The 24,794-nt window shown below is 36.7% G+C and overlaps 1 protein-coding gene across 1 annotated transcript in view; it reads left to right on the plus strand.

Annotated features, from left to right (window-relative positions):
* The window catches only part of UTS2B (urotensin 2B), a 45,585-nt gene that overhangs the window by 10,874 nt on the left and 9,917 nt on the right, over positions 1–24,794 (plus strand). The window contains exons 4-8 of the mRNA XM_070509202.1: positions 3,691–3,782; positions 6,486–8,062; positions 11,734–11,849; positions 19,159–19,388; positions 23,416–23,514. Coding sequence (XP_070365303.1) covers positions 19,286–19,388; positions 23,416–23,514 — 202 coding nt within the window. The 5' untranslated portion in view covers positions 3,691–3,782; positions 6,486–8,062; positions 11,734–11,849; positions 19,159–19,285. The remainder of the gene's footprint in view (positions 1–3,690; positions 3,783–6,485; positions 8,063–11,733; positions 11,850–19,158; positions 19,389–23,415; positions 23,515–24,794) is intronic.

Consider the following 24,794-nt stretch of genomic DNA (forward strand, 5'->3'; position numbering starts at 1 on the left):
ATTAGCCTGTCCGTCAAAGCCATTTGCAGACCTTTTTTTTTTTCCTTTTTTTTGAGGAAAATTGGCCCTGAGCTAACATCTGTTGCCAATCCTCCTCCTTTGGCTTGAGGAAGACTGTCATCTGTGCCAATCTTCCTCTATGTTTTGTATGCAGGATGCCACCACAGCATGGCTTGAGGAGTGCTGTGTAGGTTGGCACCCGGAATCCAAACTGGCAAACTCCCAGCTGCCAAAGTGGAGCGTTCAAATTTAACCACCACATCACAGGGCTGGCCCCAAATCACCTTTATTTATTTATTTATTTTTTTGATGAGGAAGATTCGTCCTGAGCTAACATCCATGCCAATCTTCTCCTATTTGTATGTGGGTCGCCATCACAATGTGGCCACCAATAAGTAGTGTAGGTCCATCCATGCCCAGGAACCGAACCTGGGCAACCAAAGTGGAGTGTGCCAAAATTAGCCACTAGGCCTTGGGGCCAGCCCCCAGTTTAATTCTTAGACCACCCAAAAGGACATAGAGGGAGAGGAATAGTTCTTCCCCCTTACACTTACTTACGCTTTACAGGCTTATGCTATGTGTTCTCAAGTTTTACCAAAAAACTAAAATAATCAAGACTATGTAGTATTGGCATAAGGAAATAATTCAGTAGAATGAAATGGAGAATCCTCAAAGAAACTTACATATATATATTTAATTGATTTTTTTTTCTTTGAGGAAGATTAGCCCTGAACTAACATCTGTGCCCACCTTCCTCTATTTTATGTGTGGGATGCCTGCCACAGCATGGCTTGCTAAGCAGTGCATAGATTCACGCCTGGGATCTGAATCTGTGAATCCCGGGCCACCGAAGCAGAGCATGCGAATTCAACCACTACACCACCGGACCAGCCTCACATTTAATTGATTTTTTCATAAATATGCCAAGGTAATTAAATGGGAAAAGGATAGTCTTTTCAACCATTGAAGGAACTGGAACTCATACATTACTACTGTGAGTGTGAAATGTTACAACACTTTACAAAACTGTTTGATTATTAATGTTAAGTATACAGTTATCCTAGGAGCCTTGACTTCCTGTAAAAATGTGGCTTGCAAAGAAAACACCACTTTGTATTTATTTTCCCTTCTTTCTGACTCATTTTCTTTTCCTCTTTACTCCTGTTGCCGTCACACCTCCCAGAAAGGTTAGCATATAGTAAGTTTTGCCATAAGTTCTGTTTCCTAATTGCCCCAGGCAAAGATAATTGATACAAAGAGTGACCCTCAAAAGCCAATCCTTGCGATAAGATTTTGTGGTTAGATCACTCATGTTCTGGAAGCCAAAGCAACTCACTCCAGTGCTATTGTTAAATGAAGTGGCAAAACTTCCTGGCCTGTAATGGAATCACAATTATTAAAGCTTTCACCTTTGGTTGAGTGGAATGAAGTATAGGTGGAAGGAAGGCGTTAGGAGGTCAAGTGGCATTACACTTGATCAGTATAGAGGCATTCGTAATTACCAAGTTGCAAGACTTGCAAAAAAAGAAGTAAATGCAGACTTGATGGATCTCTGAAGACAAAGGAAAGGAACAGGTCTCTGATGCCTGGGATGAGGATATTTGGGTTTTGAACCTCCTAAATTCCCTGATCCCTCATGACCAGGAGAACCAGTCCTTGCCACCTTCTGGAGGAAAACAACCTAACCTAAAGTATGTAATAACCTTACTCAAAACAGATGAATTTTAATATGCCCATTGGTGTCGTCAGGATCCATGCCTTCCATTCCTCATTGCCTCCAGGGCTGATATCCAGAATCAGGTTTTGGTAAAACCTGAATAGGAAAGTACGAGCCTAAGAATTTGCTGGTATGGTTACTTGAAACCTGGCAATAGTGATGGCCTGCAGTAAATGAAGTGGTGATACCAGAACATCCATGCTGTTGTACTGAGGAATTTGTCAGAAGAGGAAATGTTAGACTGGATTTATTGTGCAGCACCTGAGAACTATCACCTAAAGCCCAAAAGATACTACCTTTACTAAGGCAATAATGAATGCGTGGGTAAGGAAGGCATTCACATGATTGAAAAGCTCAGTGGTAGCTGCCTCCATTACTAGGAGATGCTACTGTGGAACCAGGCTATCTAATAAATATGAAGAATATGGGATTCTGGAATGTCACAGTCAAATACAAAGTTAATGTGCAGAAATTCTGGAGTGACAATCAGAGTAGTTTGACCATCAGTAAACTATGGTGATGGTAAATGTCATGGTTTTCCTAGGCATAACAAAGATGGACAGTTGTAATATATACATAAATGGAGAGAGAGAGAGGGAGAGGTATATAACATCGAATCCACATTGGAAAATCACAACTCTTTCAGTTTCCACATCTAAGTCTATTCACAGAGCTAGGTCCTTTGCACTGAAGCGAGGCTGGATCCCTGCAAGTATATGCAATACATTTTCTCCAACCTTCTCCATAGGGACCTGTAGACATTTGCCATTTGACCACATAACTTGCCCTGGGTGATTTTTAAAAGACTGTTAGATATGAGATCTGAATTAGGTAATATCAGGGGACCTGAAATGCTGTCTTAAACCCCTGATGAGAGAGAGACTTTAAAGAAGTATTAAGTGGAGTTGTGATCCAAGTCTGTCTCTCAGTGGGCCCTCTGTGTCTATAGACTAACTTATAGTTATTTCCGTAATCAACAAATGTATAATCAGGATGGATATACTTAGCAGTCAACAGAACCTTTACATTGATTCTCTGACCTTGGAATAAGAGCCAACTGGAGGTGCCAACTGGAAGCTTCTGCAGCTGCACTTCCCTACCCCAAAGATAGTAAAGAAGAAACAGTATCACATTCCAAAGAAACTGGAGATTTGAGTCACCATTAAGGACTTAATGGATGTAGCAAAGTTAGTCACCAGCATTTTCCTGATCAATTCATCTGTCTGACTTCTGTAAAACATGATGGATCATGGTGGGTAACGGGAGATGACTGTAACCTTAATCAGATTATAACTCCAATCATTGCTGTTCTGCTAGATGTCAAGAAGTGTGAAGGGTCTGAGATTTTATTCCACTTGCAACCTAATAATTTAGCCTGCCACAGTTTCATGGATGTTGGCAGAAAACACAAGATTCCTGGGGTAGAGACAAAAGAAGTTTATTACTCACAGAAACAGCAGTGGACAGCAACAACATTTGCACCAGTTTCCCAAGTCTCAGTTCATGCAGGATGATGCGAAGAGAGCCGAATGACTCTTTCACACTCAGTTGGGTGTGTCACAGGAGAGGAACCTCAAGTTGGGGATTCTAAATCTTTTATAATGGGCAGTAAGCCTGCGTGACCTTTGCCTTGATGGGTGATATCTGTCATACTCGGTTGTAAATAAATCTACCATTTGCTCTGAAGGAAGATGCTTTCTCTATCTTCCAAGGCTGTCATACAAATATCCTTTGGAAGATAGCCTAGGACAAAGGAAGTCAGTGCCTCTGTTCACAAGATGTGCAGGAATGTGGGATAACCATTGAGAGTTGACTTCCAATAGCAGATCTATTACCTTTATTGAAGCGTATTAACTCAGTCTCTGACATTTGGTATGCTATTATGGAATTAGTGATCCCTTTAGCATGGAGGATCAAATACAGTTTTCCTTTACATGACTATGTCAACTGTCCTACTCTGTTTTGTAATATAGTCCTCAGGTGCCTTGACCAGGATGATCCTTCTCACATTCTGCAGAATATCCTGGTGGTCCACTCTACAGATGACATCATTCTCATTGACCTGGTAAGCAAGTGGAGATAAGTATCCTCAACACTCCGTAAGATACACATATGTCAGAAAGTGGAAATAAAGATTCAGGGGTAATGTTTTTAGGGTCTGATGATCTGGGGCATACTGAATCATTCTCTTTAAAGCAATGGTTATCAACCAGGGATTTTTGCCCCCGAGAGACATTTGACAATGTCTGGAGACATTTTTGATTTTCAAAAACTGAAGAGGGGGTTGCATCAAGTGGACAATAAACCAAGGGTAGAGGCCAGGGTAAGAACTAAGGTGGAAGAGTCCAGGGAAACCACTAAGCATCCAACAGTGCATAGGAAATCCCCCTCGTAATGAAGAATTACCAACTCCAAATCTCACTAATACCAAGACTGAGAAACTCTGCTTTAAAGTAAATAAATATGATGTTGCCTCTTGCAACTCCTACATGACAAAAAGAGATAGAGAGCATATAGGCCCTTTGGAATTCTGGAGGTAACATTTACAGCAACTGGTAACACTACTGTGGCCTTTTAACTGTGTGACTTAGAGGCTGCATGTTTTGAATGTGACCTTGTACAAAAGAGGGTTCCCCAGGAGGTCCATGTTGCAGTGCAAGCTGCCCTGCCACTTGGAACGTGTTCATGTGGCTCACCTCCACCCTTATCCCTGGGCCTAACACTTGCCTCGCTTCCAAACCACAGAGCTTTTAGCAATAGCTCTTGCCATTCCCATGATGATAAAGGCTCAACTGTTTCTGCTTGTCCCACCAACACAAAGGAAAGAGCCCCAACATAAGGTACTGACTGACAAGGAGAGACCACTGCAATGGCTTTATTGGTGGAATGAAGTTGAGGAGGGTCTAGCTTTCCTACTGGATTCCTTCGGGGCAGGGAGGGGAATAACACAGCCTGAAAGTGCAGGGAGTTAGCACTCCATGGGGTTGATCAAAGATACGAGAGATGAGAGGGAGGGAACAGAGAATCCCTTGCCCTTCCAATCCACCGTGGACCCATCTGAAGTACAGTGATTCCTTGAAGTCAGTCCAGATTTATTCTGCTGGACTCAGCAATTGAACATGTTTTTATGTGAGACTGTAGCTGGCACAGAAACACCTCACCCTGTATTTGCTTTCCCTCTTTCCATGTCTTTTCTTTTTTGTCTTGTGGTCCTTTGTACTATAGGAGAGGAAAAGTACCGTAGTCCTCTTAGGTTTTTTTGGCTGGGCCTGAGAATTATATTGACATAAGATAGATTAATAGGAGAAAAGCAAAAAATGTATTTAATGTAAGTTTTACATGACAGAGAGCCCTCAAAGGGAAATGAAGACCCAAAGAAGCAGTTACATTTGAATGCTTATATATGAACTGAATTGGACGAAGAGTGGCAAATTGTGAAAATGCGACAAAGCAGAGAGGCTTGGGCTAGGATAATTAATTGGGTAGAGAAGTAACTAGAAAGATAAGGGTGGGTGTAACAATGTTTATTTTTACAGATTTCTCTCAGTGATAGGAATGTTACTTTCCTCCTGGTACAGGAGATGTCTTCCATATGGGGATTTTATCTTCTGCTTTCAGGAAGAAAAAGAGGAGGTCAGATCTCCCTTTTCGCACCTGCTGTTTTTCAAGTGCCTTTAGCTCAAAATAATCCTTATGTCAAAGTGACATATTTTGAAGTGGTATATTCTGCCACCTTTTCAGTACCCTCCAATAAAGCTTCAGCATGTAATTTTGCCTCAAATTTTCTTTTCTAAAGGACTCAGGCTAAAACACAGTACTAGAATATGGAGGGCATATAGAAACGTGGTCAGTGAGGAGACTGGAGAAATAGGTTGAGGCTAGATCATGGAGAACCTTCAATGTCAAGCTAAGGATTCAAAGCACACTCAAGTTCCAAGAATCTCTGATTTTGTATTCACATAGAGTGGTGGGAACAGGACTCCACATCAATAAAGTGACTCAGTGCCTGTCCAGGCATTCATTAGCTAATTAAGCTGGGTAGTGAAGATTGCTGATTTTTTCACTTCACATAATTCCTATGAATCTCTCTCATTTAATTATGTGGGTTGCACTCCGGTTACTGTCAGTAGCCCATCTCTCATGTGCTGGGGAGGCAGGTCTGCTAGAGGTGAACCAAGGCTTCTTTAGGGAATTAGTTAATGAGAAATCAGCAGCATCAAGCATGAAAATTTCCCCTCCTGACCGGCGGGGACTATTTAGTTCTCAAGCAGCTTACAAACCCCAAAGCAGGTCTTGTGTACTATTACCAACTTCTCCATGGTGCTTTAGGCAATTTCTGAAACTAATATGGAATCAGGTTGCTATTTTATGTTTCTGATTCAAATTTTTTGGGGGTTGAAGCAAAACTAGATATGAACTAACAAAATACATGGCAAATCAATTATTTGCAAATTGTAAAATGTGCTAGGGTTGAATCATCATTATGCCTAATTTACTGATGCCTATGCCTTATTTGCATTATGCCTAATTCACTGATGATGAAATCAGTGAGCAGGTTGAATATATCCTTGAAGTTAACTTGTGCTCTTTACATTTTTAAAACAATGTAGACTTTCTTTATCTTATAGGATACATGAAGGAAAAGATAAATAATATAAACATATGATGTTTTTAGTGAGTTTCTGTACAATGGAGTTTTGAGGTTAAAAATGAGATGTGAATATTATATTCACATTGTATTAGAAGTGTCTTAATTTGCTTTCTGCAGAAGCACACCCTGAGACAAGTATTCAAGAGCAAGTAGTTTATTTGGGAGGAAATACCAGAAGAAATTGATGGGATGAGGAGAAGTGAGCCCAGGAAAGGAAGAAAATAATAGAGTATGCTTTCAAGCAAGTTACCACTGTGGCCAACTGGAGCATAATCCACTAGGGAACTTGGGGTCAAGGTGAAGAACACACTTCAGAGTTGTCTCAATCAAGGTTAAGAACCTGGCATATTTATTTTCCAAATTCCTCTCTTTCATTGGATGAAGGCTGTTTCAGGGAGTTCTGCTAGATTTCCTTTTAAGGACATCAGCCAAGTATCTCTTCTGCAGTACATTCTTCCTCAGTGAAGGGTTTGGTGCCAAGTTGGACCTAAACAACTGTGCCGCATTCTATTCTATATCTGGCTACACAGAAAACTATAACCCCAAATGGCTTGAGTGTCGGTCAAGACCGTGTATATTATACTTTACAGACAACTGCTCTTTGTGCATCAGCCTGAAATACTAGGAAGAACACTGGATGAGGAAGAAGAAGATAAAGAAATCAGGACTCAGCAATTGTTGTGACATTTGTAAGTAGTACATCACAGATTGAATTTAGGCATCCTGAATCTTAGTGATGGGCTTCTTCTATCATGGAACACAGCTTCTTGAATGATTTTGTCTCTCATATCGCTTAGCTCACTGATGGTCACGTGGTTGGAGATAAACAGGTACTTGTGAATTAACAGTGATATATTTTTTAGAAGGAATGTGTTCCTAGGTACTAACTGTCCAGATTCTTGTCTTAAATTCCCCTTTCCTAGAGGGAATATCTGTCCAAAGGATGTAAAGGGTGCCTGATGGAGGTGTCTCATACCAAAGCTATGTATGGAGCTGAATCTCAGCAGCCAACAAATTGATTGTTTCTACATCCTCCCCCTTCCAGGGACCCTTTTCCTCTCAACGCACACCACTTAGCAAAGCTCCCAGGAGTAGCAATAAATCTGAGTTCATCCTGTTATAGTAGTTAATGGACTTACGAACAGTTGAGCTGAAAAGTCATCTCCAGGCAGGAGTTACAAATTACACAAGTCAGGATAAAAGCTTCATAAATATTGACTCCACCTAATGGTTTCTGTCAGAGGAAGAAATCTCATTATGATAATGGCATCTTCTCCCTAAAGCACTGAGGTTCTCTAGATATATTGATATCACCAAGAATTTAGTTAATAAAACTGAATTGTTACTATCTGTCTTCATCTATTACTTAATGTATTGATAATGTAGAAGGTTCCTCACAGTGAAATCCTCAAAAATATTGTGGCAAGAGATAAAGGGAAATTTGTGGAAGGCAAGGTAGCATCGTGAATCAACTAGGACTGATCAAAATGGATCCTGCGAAGCCAAGGATGTTTCAACTACTTGATTGTTTTCCATCCAAATCTTCAGGCCGTCAGCTAGAAGGAGACAAATTCTCCTGATGGTTTGACTAAGGCTTATGTAAATTCTTAAATCTAGTTGGCTACACAAAGACTTGCTGGAATCCACCTAAGGAGGAGGAGGCAGCTCAGTCAAGAGGAGGAAAGTGACACCACGTGAGTAAGCATCACGTCCTTCCTATACAGGTTTCCTCTGCTGTCCGATAGGAGAGCGTTCCTATGAAACCTTCAAAATGGCATAAAGCGAGGAAGAATTACCTCAAGGCACTTGTGTTAAAGGATGCACAAAATAAATGGAGACAATGCACAGATGCTCACAGACACAGTTCAAAGCTATGGCGGCTTGATGCTGAGATGCTGAATGTAGTTCCCAGAGAAGGAACTTGGCAGTGGCGCTCTCCTTGCTGGGGGTGCGTTCTGCCTCTATAACAGCTGGCTGCAAAACAAAGGCAGAACGCTATTTTTGCTTTTTGCCTTTTTTTGTAACAGTGAAAATCCACTTTGGATTTCTTTCAGTTAGGAAAAACAGGTGCTAATGTAGGTCTTTCATAAAAGCCAAGTGGCTTAAAGCAAACTTTCAAAAAGCATGAGATACCTATAAACGAAAGAAAAGGAAGTAATAAACTAGAATACACATGAAAAATAGATTTACCAAGGAAAAAGAGTAACCATTCTAAGTTAAACAAAGCAGTGACTTTTTCATAATTCAAGTCAATGAATTTTTTGTGAGGCTACTGTGGATCTGTTATTGTGCTAGGTATTATGTTGGGTGTGAAAATGTATGACAAGAGTCTGAAATTATCTTTTTTTGTAAAAAAAAGATAATTATATGCTACAATGAGAGAAAAATAGGTTATAAGAAAGTGTTCAGCAGAATATTGCCACAAAATATTCAAGGGGAAAGAATCTCGGATATAATTAACCTCAACATCTGACACATTAGAGACCGAAGCCCAGAGCTAGGAAGTCCCAATGTTATAAGGCAGAGGCAGAAGGTGTTGGTTGGATAACAATGTAAATATTTCTTTTAGTGCATTATATGATGAATAATGTTTTCTTAAAATTAATTTTCTTATTAAATAGGGATAGGTGAAATTAAGATAATCAATGTTGGAACGATTATTCATTTTAACCAACATTTATAATCATAAACTATGTGGCAGATGCTATGCTAAATTTTTTACATCTGTTTTCTAATTTAGTTCCCACCGCAGGTTGGAAGGTATATATGAGAATGAAAAAGGAGGAATTACTGTCCTCGTTCTCAAGCAACTCAGATTTAGGAGACCCAGACACTTACTTAATTAGTAACAAATATAATACAACAAATGCAATAAGACAAGTTATCTTATGCTATAAGTATATGGAAGAAGAAGCAGTTAATTCTGCCCTAAGGAGAAGATCAAGGAATTCTTAATTGGAAAATATAATCTCGGACCTACTATTTTTTTTAATGAGTTTTTCAGGTAGGCCAAATGGAGGATAAGGATCTTCTAGACAATGGGAACTGTGTGAACAAAAGAATTGTCTCGAAAGTATTCTTCTGTCTTCACTGCACAGTAAGGCAAGGTCTAAACCAGCCCTCAGAGTAAGAGAAAGGAAAAAGCTGAAACCAAGGTCAGAGAAGAATAAATAGAGATTCATTCCTAACAAGAGTAAAGTCAGGAAAATGGCCAAACGCAGAAGTATTACTCCATGAGTCAGACACTTCTAAGGGACAAAACCTTGAGATTAATCTGCAGTCCAAATTCAAAAGTTACACCAAGGAGAAAAGGCACAGACATTATAGGGATGCTCTTCATTTGAAAAGAGCCTCATAGAAAAATGCTTTTTGCTTCTCAGCTCCCCTGGAAGGAGGCTTGGTTCAGACGTCAAGTGAATCTGCAGGATGCTTGCCAGTTTCCTTTTCTGGCTTTCTTGGCTTCAGCACTGTTCTTCCTCACTCTATTGACATTCTTTCTCAAGCACAGACAGCATCGTTACAGTTTATTGCCAGGTCTATATACACATTAAGGTGTTCACATATTATGAATTAATTTGTGTGTTAAATCAAAGTCATGTTTGGTTCCCCTTCACCTCTCTTGCTCAATGACAGCTATTTCCTCCACTTAGGAGAAAAGAAAAAAAATATATACCAGCCTTTGCCTTCTCCTCCTCTTTCCCTCTGCACACTGCAGAAATTCCTCTAAATTTGGAAATCTCAGCCCTACTTAGTTTTGGAGACACTCATCCTTCCCCTTTCCTTGAGATAGCCCTATTCTGTGTCTAGAATAGTCAGGAAGCTGCTTCCCTCTAGCAGGTGGAGTTTGAATTGGTCATACTAATGAGAGGCACCCAAGCACAAACAGAACTACAAATGGAGTCTTATTCTACTTATTTACTCATTTGTTTAATCATTAGATATTTTGTGGGGGACCGTGATGGACCAGGACCCCTTCTGGTGCTGAGAATATGGTTGTGAACAAGGCAAACATACACCATGGCGTATCGAATCTTATAGTGCAAGGGAGACAGACAACACACAAGAACATATATAAGGAATTGACTTAGAGTTGGGACATGAGTTATCCAGGAAATGCACAGTGCAGTGAGAGGCTATGACAGGAGGACCCACCTAGACTGGAAAAATCAGAGGAGATCTGCTGAGGAAGTGAAAATTTTACTGAGGCTTACAATGGAATATGAGTGTGCGTGTGTGTGTGTGTGAGTAGGGAGAGGGGAGCGTGCCTCGCTGCAGATGCAAAGTTCTTGTGGCAGAAAGTAGTTTGACATTTTTGAAGAACTGAAAGAAGATTACTGTGGCTGAACTGTGGTAATGGAAAGATGAGTCTGGACAAGATTGAAGATGTAGATAGATGCAGGTAATGTGGGAACTCTCAATCTTTATACTAAATGTAATGGAAAAGAGTTGAAGGGTTTTAAGTAGGAGTATTACAGACTGGTATTTGCATTTCCCAAAGATTACTCTAAAAGCTTTGTGGAAAAGAGGTTGAAGGGGAGCAACAGTGAGAATGAGGAGACTTGGTAATACGGGTATTTTAGTAGTGCAGGTGTGAGATGACAGCTTGTTAGTCTAGGGAGGTGACAAGAAAGATAGAAGTGAGAAGATCTGAAAAATTCTTGAGAGGTTTAACTTACAGAACCTTGCAATTGGTTGGAAAAGATGGGAAGTAAGGGAGAAGAAGGGGTTTCTTGAATGAATTCCTGGGTAAATGACCAGGTTACTTAGGTGGTAAACATTGAAAGAGAAGTGAAACACTGGAGTGAAAGTGAATGGTTCACTCTTGGACATGGTTGAGAAGCTTGTAAGAAATCCAGGTATGGCACTCAGAAGAGAGGGGAGAAGATAGATATGAGTTTTGGAGTCACTGCCACGTAGATAGGATTAAAGTAATTTCCAGAAGAGATTGAAACATGATAAGAAAAAAGAATCTAGAATCAAACCTTGAGAAAGTTCAGAAGAGGAGGAAATGGTAAAAGAAACCAAAAGAAAAAAGACTAGCAAAGGAGGAGAAAACCAGGGAGTTTTTCAATGAGAATGGTATTGTCAACCAAGGAGATTCTGCAAAGATGTCCAAGAAAATGAGGACCCAAACATGTTCATTGCATTTAGTGGCAATGAGATTATTGGAAAGCACTGCTTCAGTGGAGTTGGGCAGGGGAAGGTAAAAGCAAGATTGAAATGGGCTGATGTAAATATGTGGGAAAGAACTGGAGGGAGGAAATTATTTCAGAAAGTTTGGCCTTGTTGGGATGGAGAAACTAGAAACAGTTGGTGGAAGATTTTGTGAGTAGCCTAAAAAAGTTTATTTGTTGTTTGTTTTAAGAAGGAAGAGAAAAAGTTTTGTTTAAAGGATAGTGGCACATGGAGACCCTGCTCCTTGATGGAAGGATAAATCATCTTTACAACTACCATCGCCAAGATAGCTGAAGTTCAAAGAAGGTAAGCTTAGCGACATTTATCATAACCCAGGGCCTCTCTCGGCCAAGGAGTCTACCCTTTAAACTGAGGCCCAAGCCCTTTTTTTGGCAAGTTCCTCCTCTACTCTCAATTGTAAGAGTCTGGTTTCCTGCTGCTTACAAAATCTTTAGGCTTAGAGAATCTTTTTTAAAACAATTTTTTGCACTTGGGCCTGGCCCCGTGGCCGAGTGGTTAAGTTTGCGCGCTCTGCTGCAGGCAGCCCAGTGTTTCATTGGTTTGAATCCTGGGCGTGGACGTGGCACTGCTCATCAAACCACCACGCTGAGGCAGCCTCCCACATGCCGCAACTAGAAGGACCCACAACCAAGAATATACAACTATGTACCGGGGGCCTTTGGAGAGAAAAAGGAAAAAATAAAATCTTTAAAAAAAAACCATTTTTTTTTTTGCACAGACACTGCTAATGTAATTTTGCATCTTCTTATAGATCCTGGATTTTTTATCCAGTTTTTCCCCTCTTCCTGTTACTGTAGACTATATTTCATATGATTTTTTGCTTAGTGGTTTCACCTCAGTTATGATCCTGAATGATGTTACGTTTTTTATCATGTGCTACAAGTGAAGAATCATATATTTGCTCCTTGATTAGAGGTCCCCAGTGTGGACCAGAACCTAAGCCTCTACTCACTTCTTGTCAGCCACCTTCCATGCTGTCAACCATTACCAAAAATGCTACTTGAAAACAGACTAAACTCTCACATGACAGTGTGTCTGTGCCTAGAAATTCCTGCTGCCATGGCCCCTTCTGAATGTTAATTCTGGTTGGCATTCAATATTTGGTGTATATGTTATTATTAGTATCACTTGCCCGTGGGATCTGCCAGAGAGGTCTTTGTATCTCATGGCTCTTCTTAATAAAGAAGTGACAAAATATCTCAGTGTCTTTTTCTATATTTAAAATATATATCATCAAATTACAGAGGTTTGGGACATTACTACTACCTTACAGATAAAAAGGCTTATAAAGAAATACTATGAATAATTGTATGCCAAAAGTTAGGCAACCTAGATGAAATGGACAAATTCCTAGAAAGGCACAAACTACTAAAATCAGATCAAGAAGAAGTAGAATAGACCTAAAAGAAGTAAGAAGATTCAATTAGCATTTCAAAACTCTTCCCACAAAGAAAAGTCCAGGACCTGATGACTTCGCTGTTGAATTCTACCAAACATTTAAAGAAAAATAAACATCAATCTTTCAGAAACTCTTAAAAAAATGAAAGAGGAGAGAATGCTTACCAATTCATTCTATGAGGCCAGTATTAGCTTGATATAAAAACTGGACAATAATATAACAAGTAAAGAAAACTACAGAACAATATCCCTTACAAATACGATGCAAAAATCCTCAATAAAATACTAGCAAATTGAATCTAGTTACATATACAAAGGATCATACACCATGACCAAATGGGGTTTATCCTAGGAATTCAAGGTTTGTTTAACATAAAAAAACCAATCAGTGTAATACACCATGTTAATAGAATAAAGGTCAAAACCACGTAATCATCTCAATAGAGGAGAAAAAGCATTTGACAAAATCCAACACTCATTTTAATAAAAACACTCAACAAACTTGGAATTGAAGGGAATTTCCTCTGCTTGGTAAAGGGCATCTACAAAAAGTCCAGAACTAATATCATACTTAAAGGTGAAAGATTGAAAGCTTTCCCCGCTAAGATGAGGAACAAGACAAGAAGGTTTTTTCTCACCATTTCTATTCAATATTGTACTGGAGGCTATAGCCAGAACAACTAGGCAGGAAAAAGAAATAGAAGGCACCCAGATTGGAAAAGAAAGAGTAAAACTACATCTATAGATGACATGATCTTCTATACAGAAAATCCTAAGGAATCTGTAAACAAAGAAACAAAAAATTTTGTTAAAGTTAACAAGTGAAGTCAGCGAGGTTGCAAGATGCAAGATCAATATATAAAAATCAATTGTATTTTCATACCCTAACGATGAACAATGCAAAAATTAAATTATGAAAATAATTCCATTTATTATAGCATCAGAAAAACAAAATATTTGGGAGTAAACTGAAAAATTAGTGTAAGACTTGTCCCCTGAGAACTATAAAACAGCTTTTAAAGAAATTAAAGACCTAAATAATTAGAAAGATACCCTGTGTTCATGGATGGGAAGATTTAATATTTTTAAGATGGCAATATTTCCCAAATTGATCTACAAATTCAATGCAGTTCCTATCAAAATCCCAGTTGCTCTTTTTAACAGAAACTGACTAGCTGATTCTAAAATTTATATGGAAATGCAAGAGATCCAGAAAAGCCAAAACAATCTTGAAAAAGAAGGACAAAGTTGGAAGTCTCATACCTCCTGATGTCAAAGCTTACTACAAAGCCACAATAATCAAGACAGCTTGGGACTGGCATAAGGTAGACAAATTGATCAATGGAATAGAATTGAGAGTCTGAAACAAAAGCATACATCTGTAGTCAGTTGGTTTAGACAAGATACTGAGACTATTCAATGGGGGAAAGAATAATCTTTTCAACAAATTGTTCTGGGACAACTAGATATCCACATGCGAAAGAATAAATTTGGACCCTTACCTCACATTACGTATGAAACAATGCAAAATGTATCCAAGGGTTACATTTTAGAGCTAAAACTATAAAACTCTAAAAGAAAACACAAGCACACATCTTTGTGACTTTGGATTAGGCAATGGTTTCTTAGATACGACACTAAAAACAAAAACACAAAAGAAAAAAATAGATAAATTGGACTTTATCCAAATACAAACTTTTGTGCTTCAAAGAACACTATCAGGAAAGTGAAAAGACAACCCACAGAATGGGAAAATACATTTGCAAATTACGTATCTGATAAGAGACTAGCATCCAGAATATAAAGAATTACAATTTAATAAAAAGACAACCTAATTTGAAAAAATTGTCAAGGTATTTGACTAGACATTTCTACTTTATTTTGGCAAATAAAGGCCGTTCTGAATTCTCTTCAATGAAAAAAAATCCATGTACTGGCTTGTTAGAATGCCAGAGCCTCTATTTTTGCCTTCTTCCTCTGCCTGCTGTTTTCATTCACTCATTTAATTATATGTTAGGAATTCTACCAAGAATTAACAGGGTCAGAGAGAGGTCAAAATGAAATTGTTCTATTTTTCTACTCACTGGGAAAAAAAGCCCAAGTGTTTAATAAAGTCAAAAAGTAATTATTCAAATGTATTTGTCATATGGACTCTTGTTATCTGTGCTTTTCCTGTGCTCATTATGAGAAATAGTTATGATGTAAGCGAATCTTATAGCTATGTGTAAATTATCATATAACTTGACAATGTCTTTACTGACAAAATGGAAATGATTTTTATATGCTATAATTGAAATACAGACTAAGTGATCAAAATGATTGCTTTTGAAAATGAGAGGTTAAAAATTGTAAGTGTCCTTTAAAATTGGGGTCTCTTATTGGAATAGTCCATCATTTTCCGTCTCTGTCTTTCCCCAATCATGGGCAAGAGACAACTTGGGTTAATAGTGTGGCTCTGCAGTTGGATAGATGTAGGTTTCACTTTTGACTTCATAACTTTCTTCTTTTGCTATAAAAGGTGAAAAATTAAAATAATTTTATAATTGCTGAGGGACTGCTATGGGAATGAAATAAGATAATATATGTGAAGTGTTTATAACAGGGCCTCACATGGGATAATTGCTCAGTAAATGGCAACAATAACATTGGTATGTATTATTACTGTGTGTACTAAGGGCTCCAGAAACAAATATTGAAAGTTTATCTGTTCAATACAATCTGTTTCAATACAGTTCTAACATTTATCTGTTTAATACAATCAATAGTGAAAATTTGTTTTTGTCTGGGCAATTAATTTCATTATACACTCATGAGAAGAACTTAATAAAATACTTTGATTAAGGAAAGAGAGAGATGAAAGACTTATTGAAAGGTCTTTGTAGGCTTTTCCCTATAGTAGATGGAAAGGGTCACGGATAAGGAAGTTATTTTTTATTGCTTTGCCAACATCAACTAAAATGTAACAGAAGAAAAGTTTCAAGCAATTGCATCAGATTTTCTGAAACAAATGTTTGTGGAATAAATGTCATACATATCATTTTGTTTAGAAATGAATCATCAGTATCCTATCTTATCAGAGAAGGCAGTTAAATTATTTTGCCTCTTCTAAGAACACACCCGTGAGAACTGGACTTGTACTGCTTACCATCAAAATTAAAAAAAAAGGAGAGAGAAAAATTTTATTAAAAAATTTTTTTTTCTTAATTATGGAACCATGAGCTGAACATGTCTTTAATACTGGCTCATATTTAACTTTCCCATTTCATTGGGTAATATATTCTGGTCTTCATTTTGAATTATTAGATTTATTATCAGTATTTTTAATAAGTGATTGATTAGATTTATTATCAGTGTATTTTATATCTTTTTACTTTAATATTTAACTTGTAATTATACTAATTTTCATCATATTTATATATTCTTTGTCCATCAAGTGATACTGATTTCCCATTTCCCATATTGATACAAATGCTTTAGAGTTTAAAAAGCCAATTTAAATAACTTACTAAATAAATTGACAGATGACATCAAAGTGTATTTGAATGACAGAAGGTTTTCAAACACTATGGGATGATAAACTTTTAGGATCAAGTTTCAAAGACATTGTTTATCCTTGAATTTTTAGGCTCAAGAAAAAAACAGACGCTTAAAAAATTGTGATTATTCCTTCTACTCATTTAACTTTATAACTAGACATAAAATTTAAGAGCGCTATCCCATTTGCCTTTAAATTATCAGAAGTTTCAGTTATTACTTAAACGCATGTCAAATACATTTTCACTTCAAATCACTCTGATATTTGCAAATGGGGGCAGAAGTGGCTGTGACAATAACTGCTGTCAAAGTATTTACAATTTAATAGTGGAGGTGGACACATAAACACATAACCATAATTAAAAGAGGAATGGATTTTGAGTTATGATAGATATATAAGCCAGGTATTGCGGCAGTCCAAAGGAGGTGAAAAAAGTTATGCTGGTAAGTTTCTTGACATGAGTCTTAGCAATGTCTTTGTGGATCTGGCTCCAAAGGCAAGGGAAACAAAAGCAAAAATAAATAAATGGGACTACATCAAACTAAAAAGCTTCTGCCCAGTGAAGGAAACTGTCATCAAAATAAAAAGGCAACTTACTGAATAGGTAAGGATATTTGCAAACCATATATCCAATAAGGAGTTAATATCTGAAATATATAAAGAACTGATACAACTCAAGAAAAAAGAAAACCAAACAACCCTATTGAAAAAATGGGCTGAGGATCTGAATACACCTTTTACCAAAGAGGACATACAGATGGTCAGTATGTACATGAAAAGATGTTCGACATCACTAATTACTAGGGAAATGCAAATCCAAACCACAATGAGATATCATCTTACACCTGTTAGAATGGCTATTATCAAAAAGACAAGAAATAACATGTGTTGGAGAGGATGTAGAGAAAAGAGAACCCTTGTACACTGTTGGTGGGGTTGTAAATTGCCACTATGGAAAACAGTATGGAGATTCCTCAAAAAATTAATAATAGAACTACCATATGACTCAGCTATTCCACTTCTGGGTATTTATCTAAAGAATACAAAAACACTAATTAGAAAAGATATATGCACCCCTATGTTCATTGCAGCATTATTTACAGTAGCCAAGATATGGAAACAACCTGAGTGTACATCAATAGATGAATGGATAAAGAAGATGTCGTGTGTGTATATATGTACAATGGAATACTACTCAACCATAAAAAAGAATGAAATCTTGCCATTTGCGACAACTTTGATGGACCTTGAAGGTATTATGCTAAGTGAAATAAGTCAGATGAAGAAAGACAAATACCATATGATTTCACTCGTATGTGGAATCTAAAAAGACCAAAACAAGCAAACACAATAAAACAAAAACAAACTCATAGATACAGAAGACAGATTAGTGGTTACCAGAGGGGAAGGGGATTGGGGGGAATGGATGAAATGGGTGAAGGGGGTCAACTGTTTGGTGCCAGATGGTAACTAGACTTGTGGTGGTGATCACTTTGTAATGTATATAGATGTCAAATTATAAAGCTGTACACCTCAAACTTATATATAAAAAAAGTTATGGCTGAAGGCTAAAAAAAAAAAAAAGAAATCCAAAAGACTAAATAGAGTTGGTGACATTTGATCAGAGGCTTGAGGAATTAATAGGTAAAATGGTGGTGGAATAAAGGAGTCCCAGATGTACAGAAATATGTCAGCAAAGCTCTGGAGTAAAGAAAGTATAGGATATGTTCAGGAAAGTGCACAAGGACATGTAGTGGAAAATGAGCCTTGAAGGAAAAACAAGACTAAATATCAAACTACATAGTTTAGACTTTATTCAGGGAATTTATTAAAACCATGGGTTAGTGAAAAGTTCGGTCATTGTCCTTCTTTAACATCATCATGTACTGCAGTGTATGCACTTGGAACTGAGTCAGTCTTACTGCTAATGCAACTAGAGTCTCTTAGGACAGGAAGTAAATGCCAAGGCCAGAGGTCATCATTGCATCTTTGGAGGCATAAAATTGGAATTGGAGATACACTGAAAGACTTTGACTTAGAAAGAAAACCATCACAATTAAAACAAGTATTAAACAGAGTAATTGACAGGACATTTGCCAACTTTGAATTAATTAGATTTCGCCTTAATTTTTTAAAGTGCTGCTTGCAGCAAAATGAAACCATCCTTCTTCCATGTAGTGAGACATTAATGTTCCCATTATGATTCATTGCAAATTTGAGCTCTTCCCAACTCAAATCTATTTGGTTGGTTAAAAATGAAGTGATGGTTGCAAATAGCATCACTATCAGGAAGACCTCCATCTGGCTCTAAATTGGTCAAATGAAAGGCATTGTTCCCACTTTCATCTGCCTTCTACACACTCGTCCTCAGTATTAATAGGATTTGAGGTTAATTAATCCCAGAATCAGGAAGTTAAACAATAAATTATGAAAATCTAACCAACAGGTTCTACATTCTGAGTTTGTGCTTTATGCTTGTGCGTGTGTCTGAGTGTGTGGGCATGTATAGGAATGCCAGCTTTTAGTGAAATTGGCAGGTATGAGATAAATCGATTGGGTTCTTCCTGTCATTGACTGAGCAGCAAACCTGTCACTTCTCCAAGTAGTGAATCATATTGACAGGATGCATTACACTTTATACGTTTTTTTTTCTTCGTCCAGATCATTTGTAGTTGAAGCACACTTACTGCCTTTTATAAGTGAGCTCTGCAGCCTTCCAGAGCCATTGAAATATTCGTCTTGACCTCGGTAGTCAGTTTTCCTGCTAGTGCGGAAGAAGATTTTTAAGATGCACAAGATACTCTCAACCACTCTTTGCTTTAGACTCTTAACTTTGTTATCTGTAATGATCACTTTAGAATCGGTACATGGACGGCCGTATCTTATCCAAGGTATGTACATAGGAATTAAAAATCCTACAGGTGGGTAAATAATTCTTATCTTCCTGTTTGCATCACTTGATTTTTCTGTCATTATCACGATAACGTTTTAAGACATTAATATAATTATATCATCAAACATCCCTTCAAGTAGTTGCTGTTTTAAATTAAATGTAATCTGTAATGCTGTTCTTCTCAAGTAAATTAATCTTAACCAATATTACACTAATTTCAACTACACTTAATTTTTTTCTAATCATGGGGCATCTCTTTCTCATTGCTATCCCATCACCAAAAATAGGCAATGTGTAAATAGTAATACAGTCAATTTCACAATCTGTGCATATTTTAAAAGTATATCTTGGGGAAAGAAAAATGCAATTTTCATCCTGTGAGATTGTTAGTAAATCACTTATGAGAGGAGAGTGGCTCAGAGAAAAACACATCAAGACAGAAACTTGTGTTTGCAGAGATTTGAGGACAATAATGGATGGTGAAATCTACTTCATCCTTTGAGGATGCCACCAGCCGCATTGTGAATTGACTGTATTTATCAGATTTCTAACATATTTATGGTACTTACGTTAAATGATATAATTTAATTTATGATTTCTAAAAACACGTGCCATGATAAAGTTGGAGAAAACAAGCTTCTGCTCTTGTAATATTGTAATTTGTATCGATGTTTCTTTAAAATTTCAATGCATTCAGTGGATAGAGTTCTTAATCAGTGGGGCTAGATTTAGTGCTGATTTATCAGGCAAATAATCTCATCGAAACTTTTGAATATTTCTTTATTTTTTAAGAATAGTAACTTAAAATAGTGCTCTCTACTATCCCTTCCAGTTTGAAATTCTGAGGTTATCTATTTTCTAACTGATCTCCTTGTCAGGAAGAGGGAGATATCCTTTTACTTTTGTTTTACACAGAGGAACCAAGAGAGAATGTCACAAATTTTGTTTACATGACACTGGTTTGTGAAAAAGAATCAAGTTTCTCCCTTTTGGATCTAATTCAATTTTTCTAGACCATGTTGCCTGAAATGTGGTTTTAAAAGTCAATGAAAATTAGAGCAGTTCTTTTGACAGTGGAAATAAAATTGCACAGACCTTTATTATTTATTCATAGGGATTTTCCCATTGAAAAACATATCGTCCCAGAAACCTAAATATAAGATGGGGAATCAAAGTTTCTGGATTTTATCCATGGCACTCACATTTTGTTATTGGCCAGTCAAAATCATTGCCCTTGGTAGGCTTCTGTTCTCTTCCTGTGAAATAATGAAATTTTCAATGTTTTTATCACAGTGTAAATATGTAAGAAAAAATGTGGCCATTTATCGAGGACTTTGCAAAATTGGGATGTTACTAGTAACCTTAACTTCTGATTTCATGTGTATATGAAATACAGAAAAATCTAACATTTAGCATTTTGCTAGATTACAATTATATAACACTTCAGAGCCTAGAATACCACACATTGATATGCATATGTCACTGGCAGCATATTAGAAAGGTTTCTCTCTGGGACCCCCCCTTTGATCTCAGTTTCATATGTAAATGGTGAAGATTAAATTATTAGAAAGGTTATTTTCTAATCTAAATTATCCATGATTAGAGTACACATTTTTCAAAGCAACCAAATGTTTGATTTATCTTGACACATTTTTTCAAATAATCATTTGTCTGCTGACAGACTACGATTTGGGGTCACCATCCTGCTCTCTCTCTGTTAGACAATATCCGAGACAAATGGCACAATCTGCCAGCTTTCATTTGCTTGAGACCATAGAAGAGCATACCTCAATGCACAAGCCTGAAACTGGGCAAATTGGCTGCTACAAAATGTGAAAGAGTGACTGTCATGACCAAGAAGACTATGAAAATTTAAATTTTTGGTTATATTATCATTTTGGGGGTTTCTGACTTTCTTTCCAGCAAAATTTCTGTCTATATGCAGTAAAATCATCACATTTGAATGATAAGCAAGAAGACAACTGTCTTTTAAGATTCAATATCTCAAGTAGTAATCAATCAGTATTTTCTGTGTATTTGCAAAAGTAGTCACTCTCTCATATCTGGGTAACTTTTCCATCCATTGTGCTAAAGGTGCATCTACATTTGGGTATTTTTTTATTCAATCATATCTTTTATCAATATTAACTTTTAGTTCAAAGATAGAACATATTAAAAGTACATGTGATTTTTTTTCTTTTGACGCTGTATCTGTTTTAAAACTAAAAATGAAAACAAACAAAAAAAGACATTTTCTACAATTTTTCTTAGCCAGTATCTTACTTAACTTTAGAAATAGAAAAGAGTTTTTTAAAAAAATTTCTTGAAAAAACTTTTTCTTCAGAGATTCCTATAAAAGATGGTTATCTTAAAAGGTAGTGACAAGAATTTCTGAGGACAGTTATGCAGATGTAATCACTGGAGATAAAACTGGTAAAGAAAGGCAAATATATTAATTTTCCTTTTAGAAAAATGCTCCATTTAAATAGGCAGAGAAGTGGACTGTGAATTAAGCAAATAAAACCTTCAGATCTGCACTTTCCTGGTTATCTTCCTCCCAGTCTTATAAATTCTCAAATTGAAGGCAATGGATCTGTTTCTGTTATTACAGTTCTCTTGTGAAACAAGTGATCATTATCATCTGGCTATAAAATGTACCTTATTTGTTTTTTAATTTAAATATCTTAAAGATTATAATTTAACATTTTAATGAACCACCATAATAAAAATTACGTTATTGCATAATCATGTCTTCTCTTAAACTAAACTGTCTCTGAGGGTCTTCATATAACTCATGTTAAGCAAACGGTCTATTGATATTCTATTAACATTTTAATCACTCACCAAAAATCCCCCAAAATTTCACAGATAATTTCTATGTCTATGAAGTAAAGGAAATTGAAGAATTGAGCAACAATTAAGTGTCTTTCGTCAATGTAGAAAACTCTGATGCTATCGCCTGCCCCAAGGCATCCATTTTCTTCCTCCGCAAGGCTTCTGTTGTTGCTTTAATCAGCCACTTAATTGTTTGAGTTCATCAACTGATATTTTGCAGACACAGGGAAAGACAGATGATTTAAAGGAAGAATCTAGTCAAATTATGAGCCATTTCTCTAACTGAGACCACAATATTCTCACTTCTAAACTTCAACCTCACTAATCTAGCTTCTGCCCACACTGTATCAGTCAGTATGAGGAGACAGAGAGAAAGAAGAGTGATCCTATAGAAATAATATGATAAAGCTTTGATTTTTCAAGCCACCTCACAGAAGTTCATTTTGTTTGTAAAACGCTAATTATTATTTCAATTGCATTGTTTGTTAATAAATGTCTTGTTGAATCTTCATGATTTATAACTTGAATAAATTGTATTGCTCTGATTTCTACTCCAGATAAAATATTTAGAAAAATGTGGGCGATATTTCAGTTTTTAGAGTGCTGAGAGAGTTGAGCATCTGATAATGAATGGGCTGTGAAGTAAAGAATTAAGATGGAAAGACGTCAATAGGGAAAAAGTAGACATCACACCACCTCTTCCACAAGGCTCCCTTGGATGGTTTACAGGTGATCCCCAGAACACAAAAGGGCTCATATTTAAGTGTTATATTAAATAAAATCTCAAAATTAAATGTTATTTATTTTTTCTTTTAAAAACAACTTTTAATTTATATTTCTCATGTCAAACACAATAGCAGAAAATTCAAAAACACAGATAAAAAGAAGAAAGTAAAATTTATCTGCAATTCTACTACCCAAAAATAATTGCAGGAAAACGTTAAGGTGTAATCTTCCACGTGTATGCTCTGTCTCTGCTTACCTGTCTCTCACAATCTGTCTTTGACTGTTCATATATATTCAATGATTTTTAAAACAGCCCATGCTTTTGGATTCACACCTCACTCTACACCCCTTTTATCAGTGAGTATACACATTGATAGTTACCTGTAAAACCTATGTAATTAGAAACACTTTCAGGGATACAGGTTGAAAATGGAGGTTTCATCACATTGAGGCTATCTTTGCAGGAAGTGAATTATTTCCAGACAAAGAAGATACAAATCAAGAGGAACTGTTGCTGACTCTACTGAAAAACAATGTTGATTTCCAAAGACCTTCCAACATTGGTGAGTTAAGAATAAAATCGAGCTTTATTTACTCTATCTTCTGACCTGCTCTTTCTAAATGTTAATTTATATTAAATAAAATAATAACTACTCCCTTTTTAAAATATTTTATTTTATTTTATTGAGGTCATATAGTTTATAACATTGTGAAATTTCAGTTGTACCTTATTATTTGTCAGTCAGCATATAAATGTGCCCTTTTACTCCTTATGCCCCCCCATCTCCCCTTCCCCTCTGATAACCACTAATCTGTTTTCTTTGTCCATGTGAATAACTAGTCCTTTTTATGTTGCACTGAAGGTTTAAGTGTTTTTTAGTTTCATATTCATGCTAAAAGCAATGGTATTATTATAAAGTATTAAAATCCTGTTTTGTTCAACTAGAGGGTCCTGATGGGATCAGTAACCGTCTAGCTACAAAATAGTTATCTTTACTCATATTTCCTTCTCATCTTTGCAACTCCCCACTAGTATGGTTAATATTTTCTTTTATTAAATGCTTCAAGATTATTACTAAATGCTTCAAATCACAAATTAACCACAGTTTTGTGGCAGTTAAATTAGCACCTTTTGCAATCAAATTCTTTCAATTTGGGAAATGGTTGGAGTAGAGACCATTGGGAAATTTAAGCTACACAAATTGAGATTTTTTTTTTTTGAAGAACAAGAAAATCTGATTTACAATTAGGGATCAGACTGCTCTCCTAGAAATGACAAATATTTCAGAAACTTAGCAAGGCTAGCTTAAGAGAAAATGTGACAATGTGGGTATCCTCTCAGAAGACGCCTGGTCTTGGGGCTGGCCTGGTGGTGCGGTGGTTAAGTTCGCACATTCTGCTTCAGCGGCCTGGGCTTTGCCGGTTTGGATCCTGGGTGCGGATCAACACACCGCTTGTCAAGTCATGTTGTGGCAGGCATCCCACATATAAAGTAGAGGAAGATGGGCACGGATGTTAGCTCAGGGCCAGTCTTCCTCAGCAAAAAGAGGACGATTGGTGGCAGATGTTAGCTCAGGGCTAATTTTCCTCAAAAAGAAAACATCTGTTTTTTAAAAAATTGTTTACCCATGGGATAACGTATTAGTTAAAATAATACCTTTAAATATGTTAAAAATACAGTGTATTAAAATTAGAAGTAAGATATTCTCATTGAAGAAAATGAATAAAATTATAAAAAAGAAAAAATCATACTAAAATTGTAAAACTCAGAGGGAGATATTACTAATATTTGGGGGAATTTCCTTTTCGATTGAATTATATAGATAAGATCTGTGTCCTGCTT

This window comes from Equus asinus, chromosome 5, assembly GCF_041296235.1.
Source record: "Equus asinus isolate D_3611 breed Donkey chromosome 5, EquAss-T2T_v2, whole genome shotgun sequence".
In the NCBI taxonomy this organism is placed as follows: Eukaryota; Metazoa; Chordata; class Mammalia; order Perissodactyla; family Equidae; genus Equus; species Equus asinus.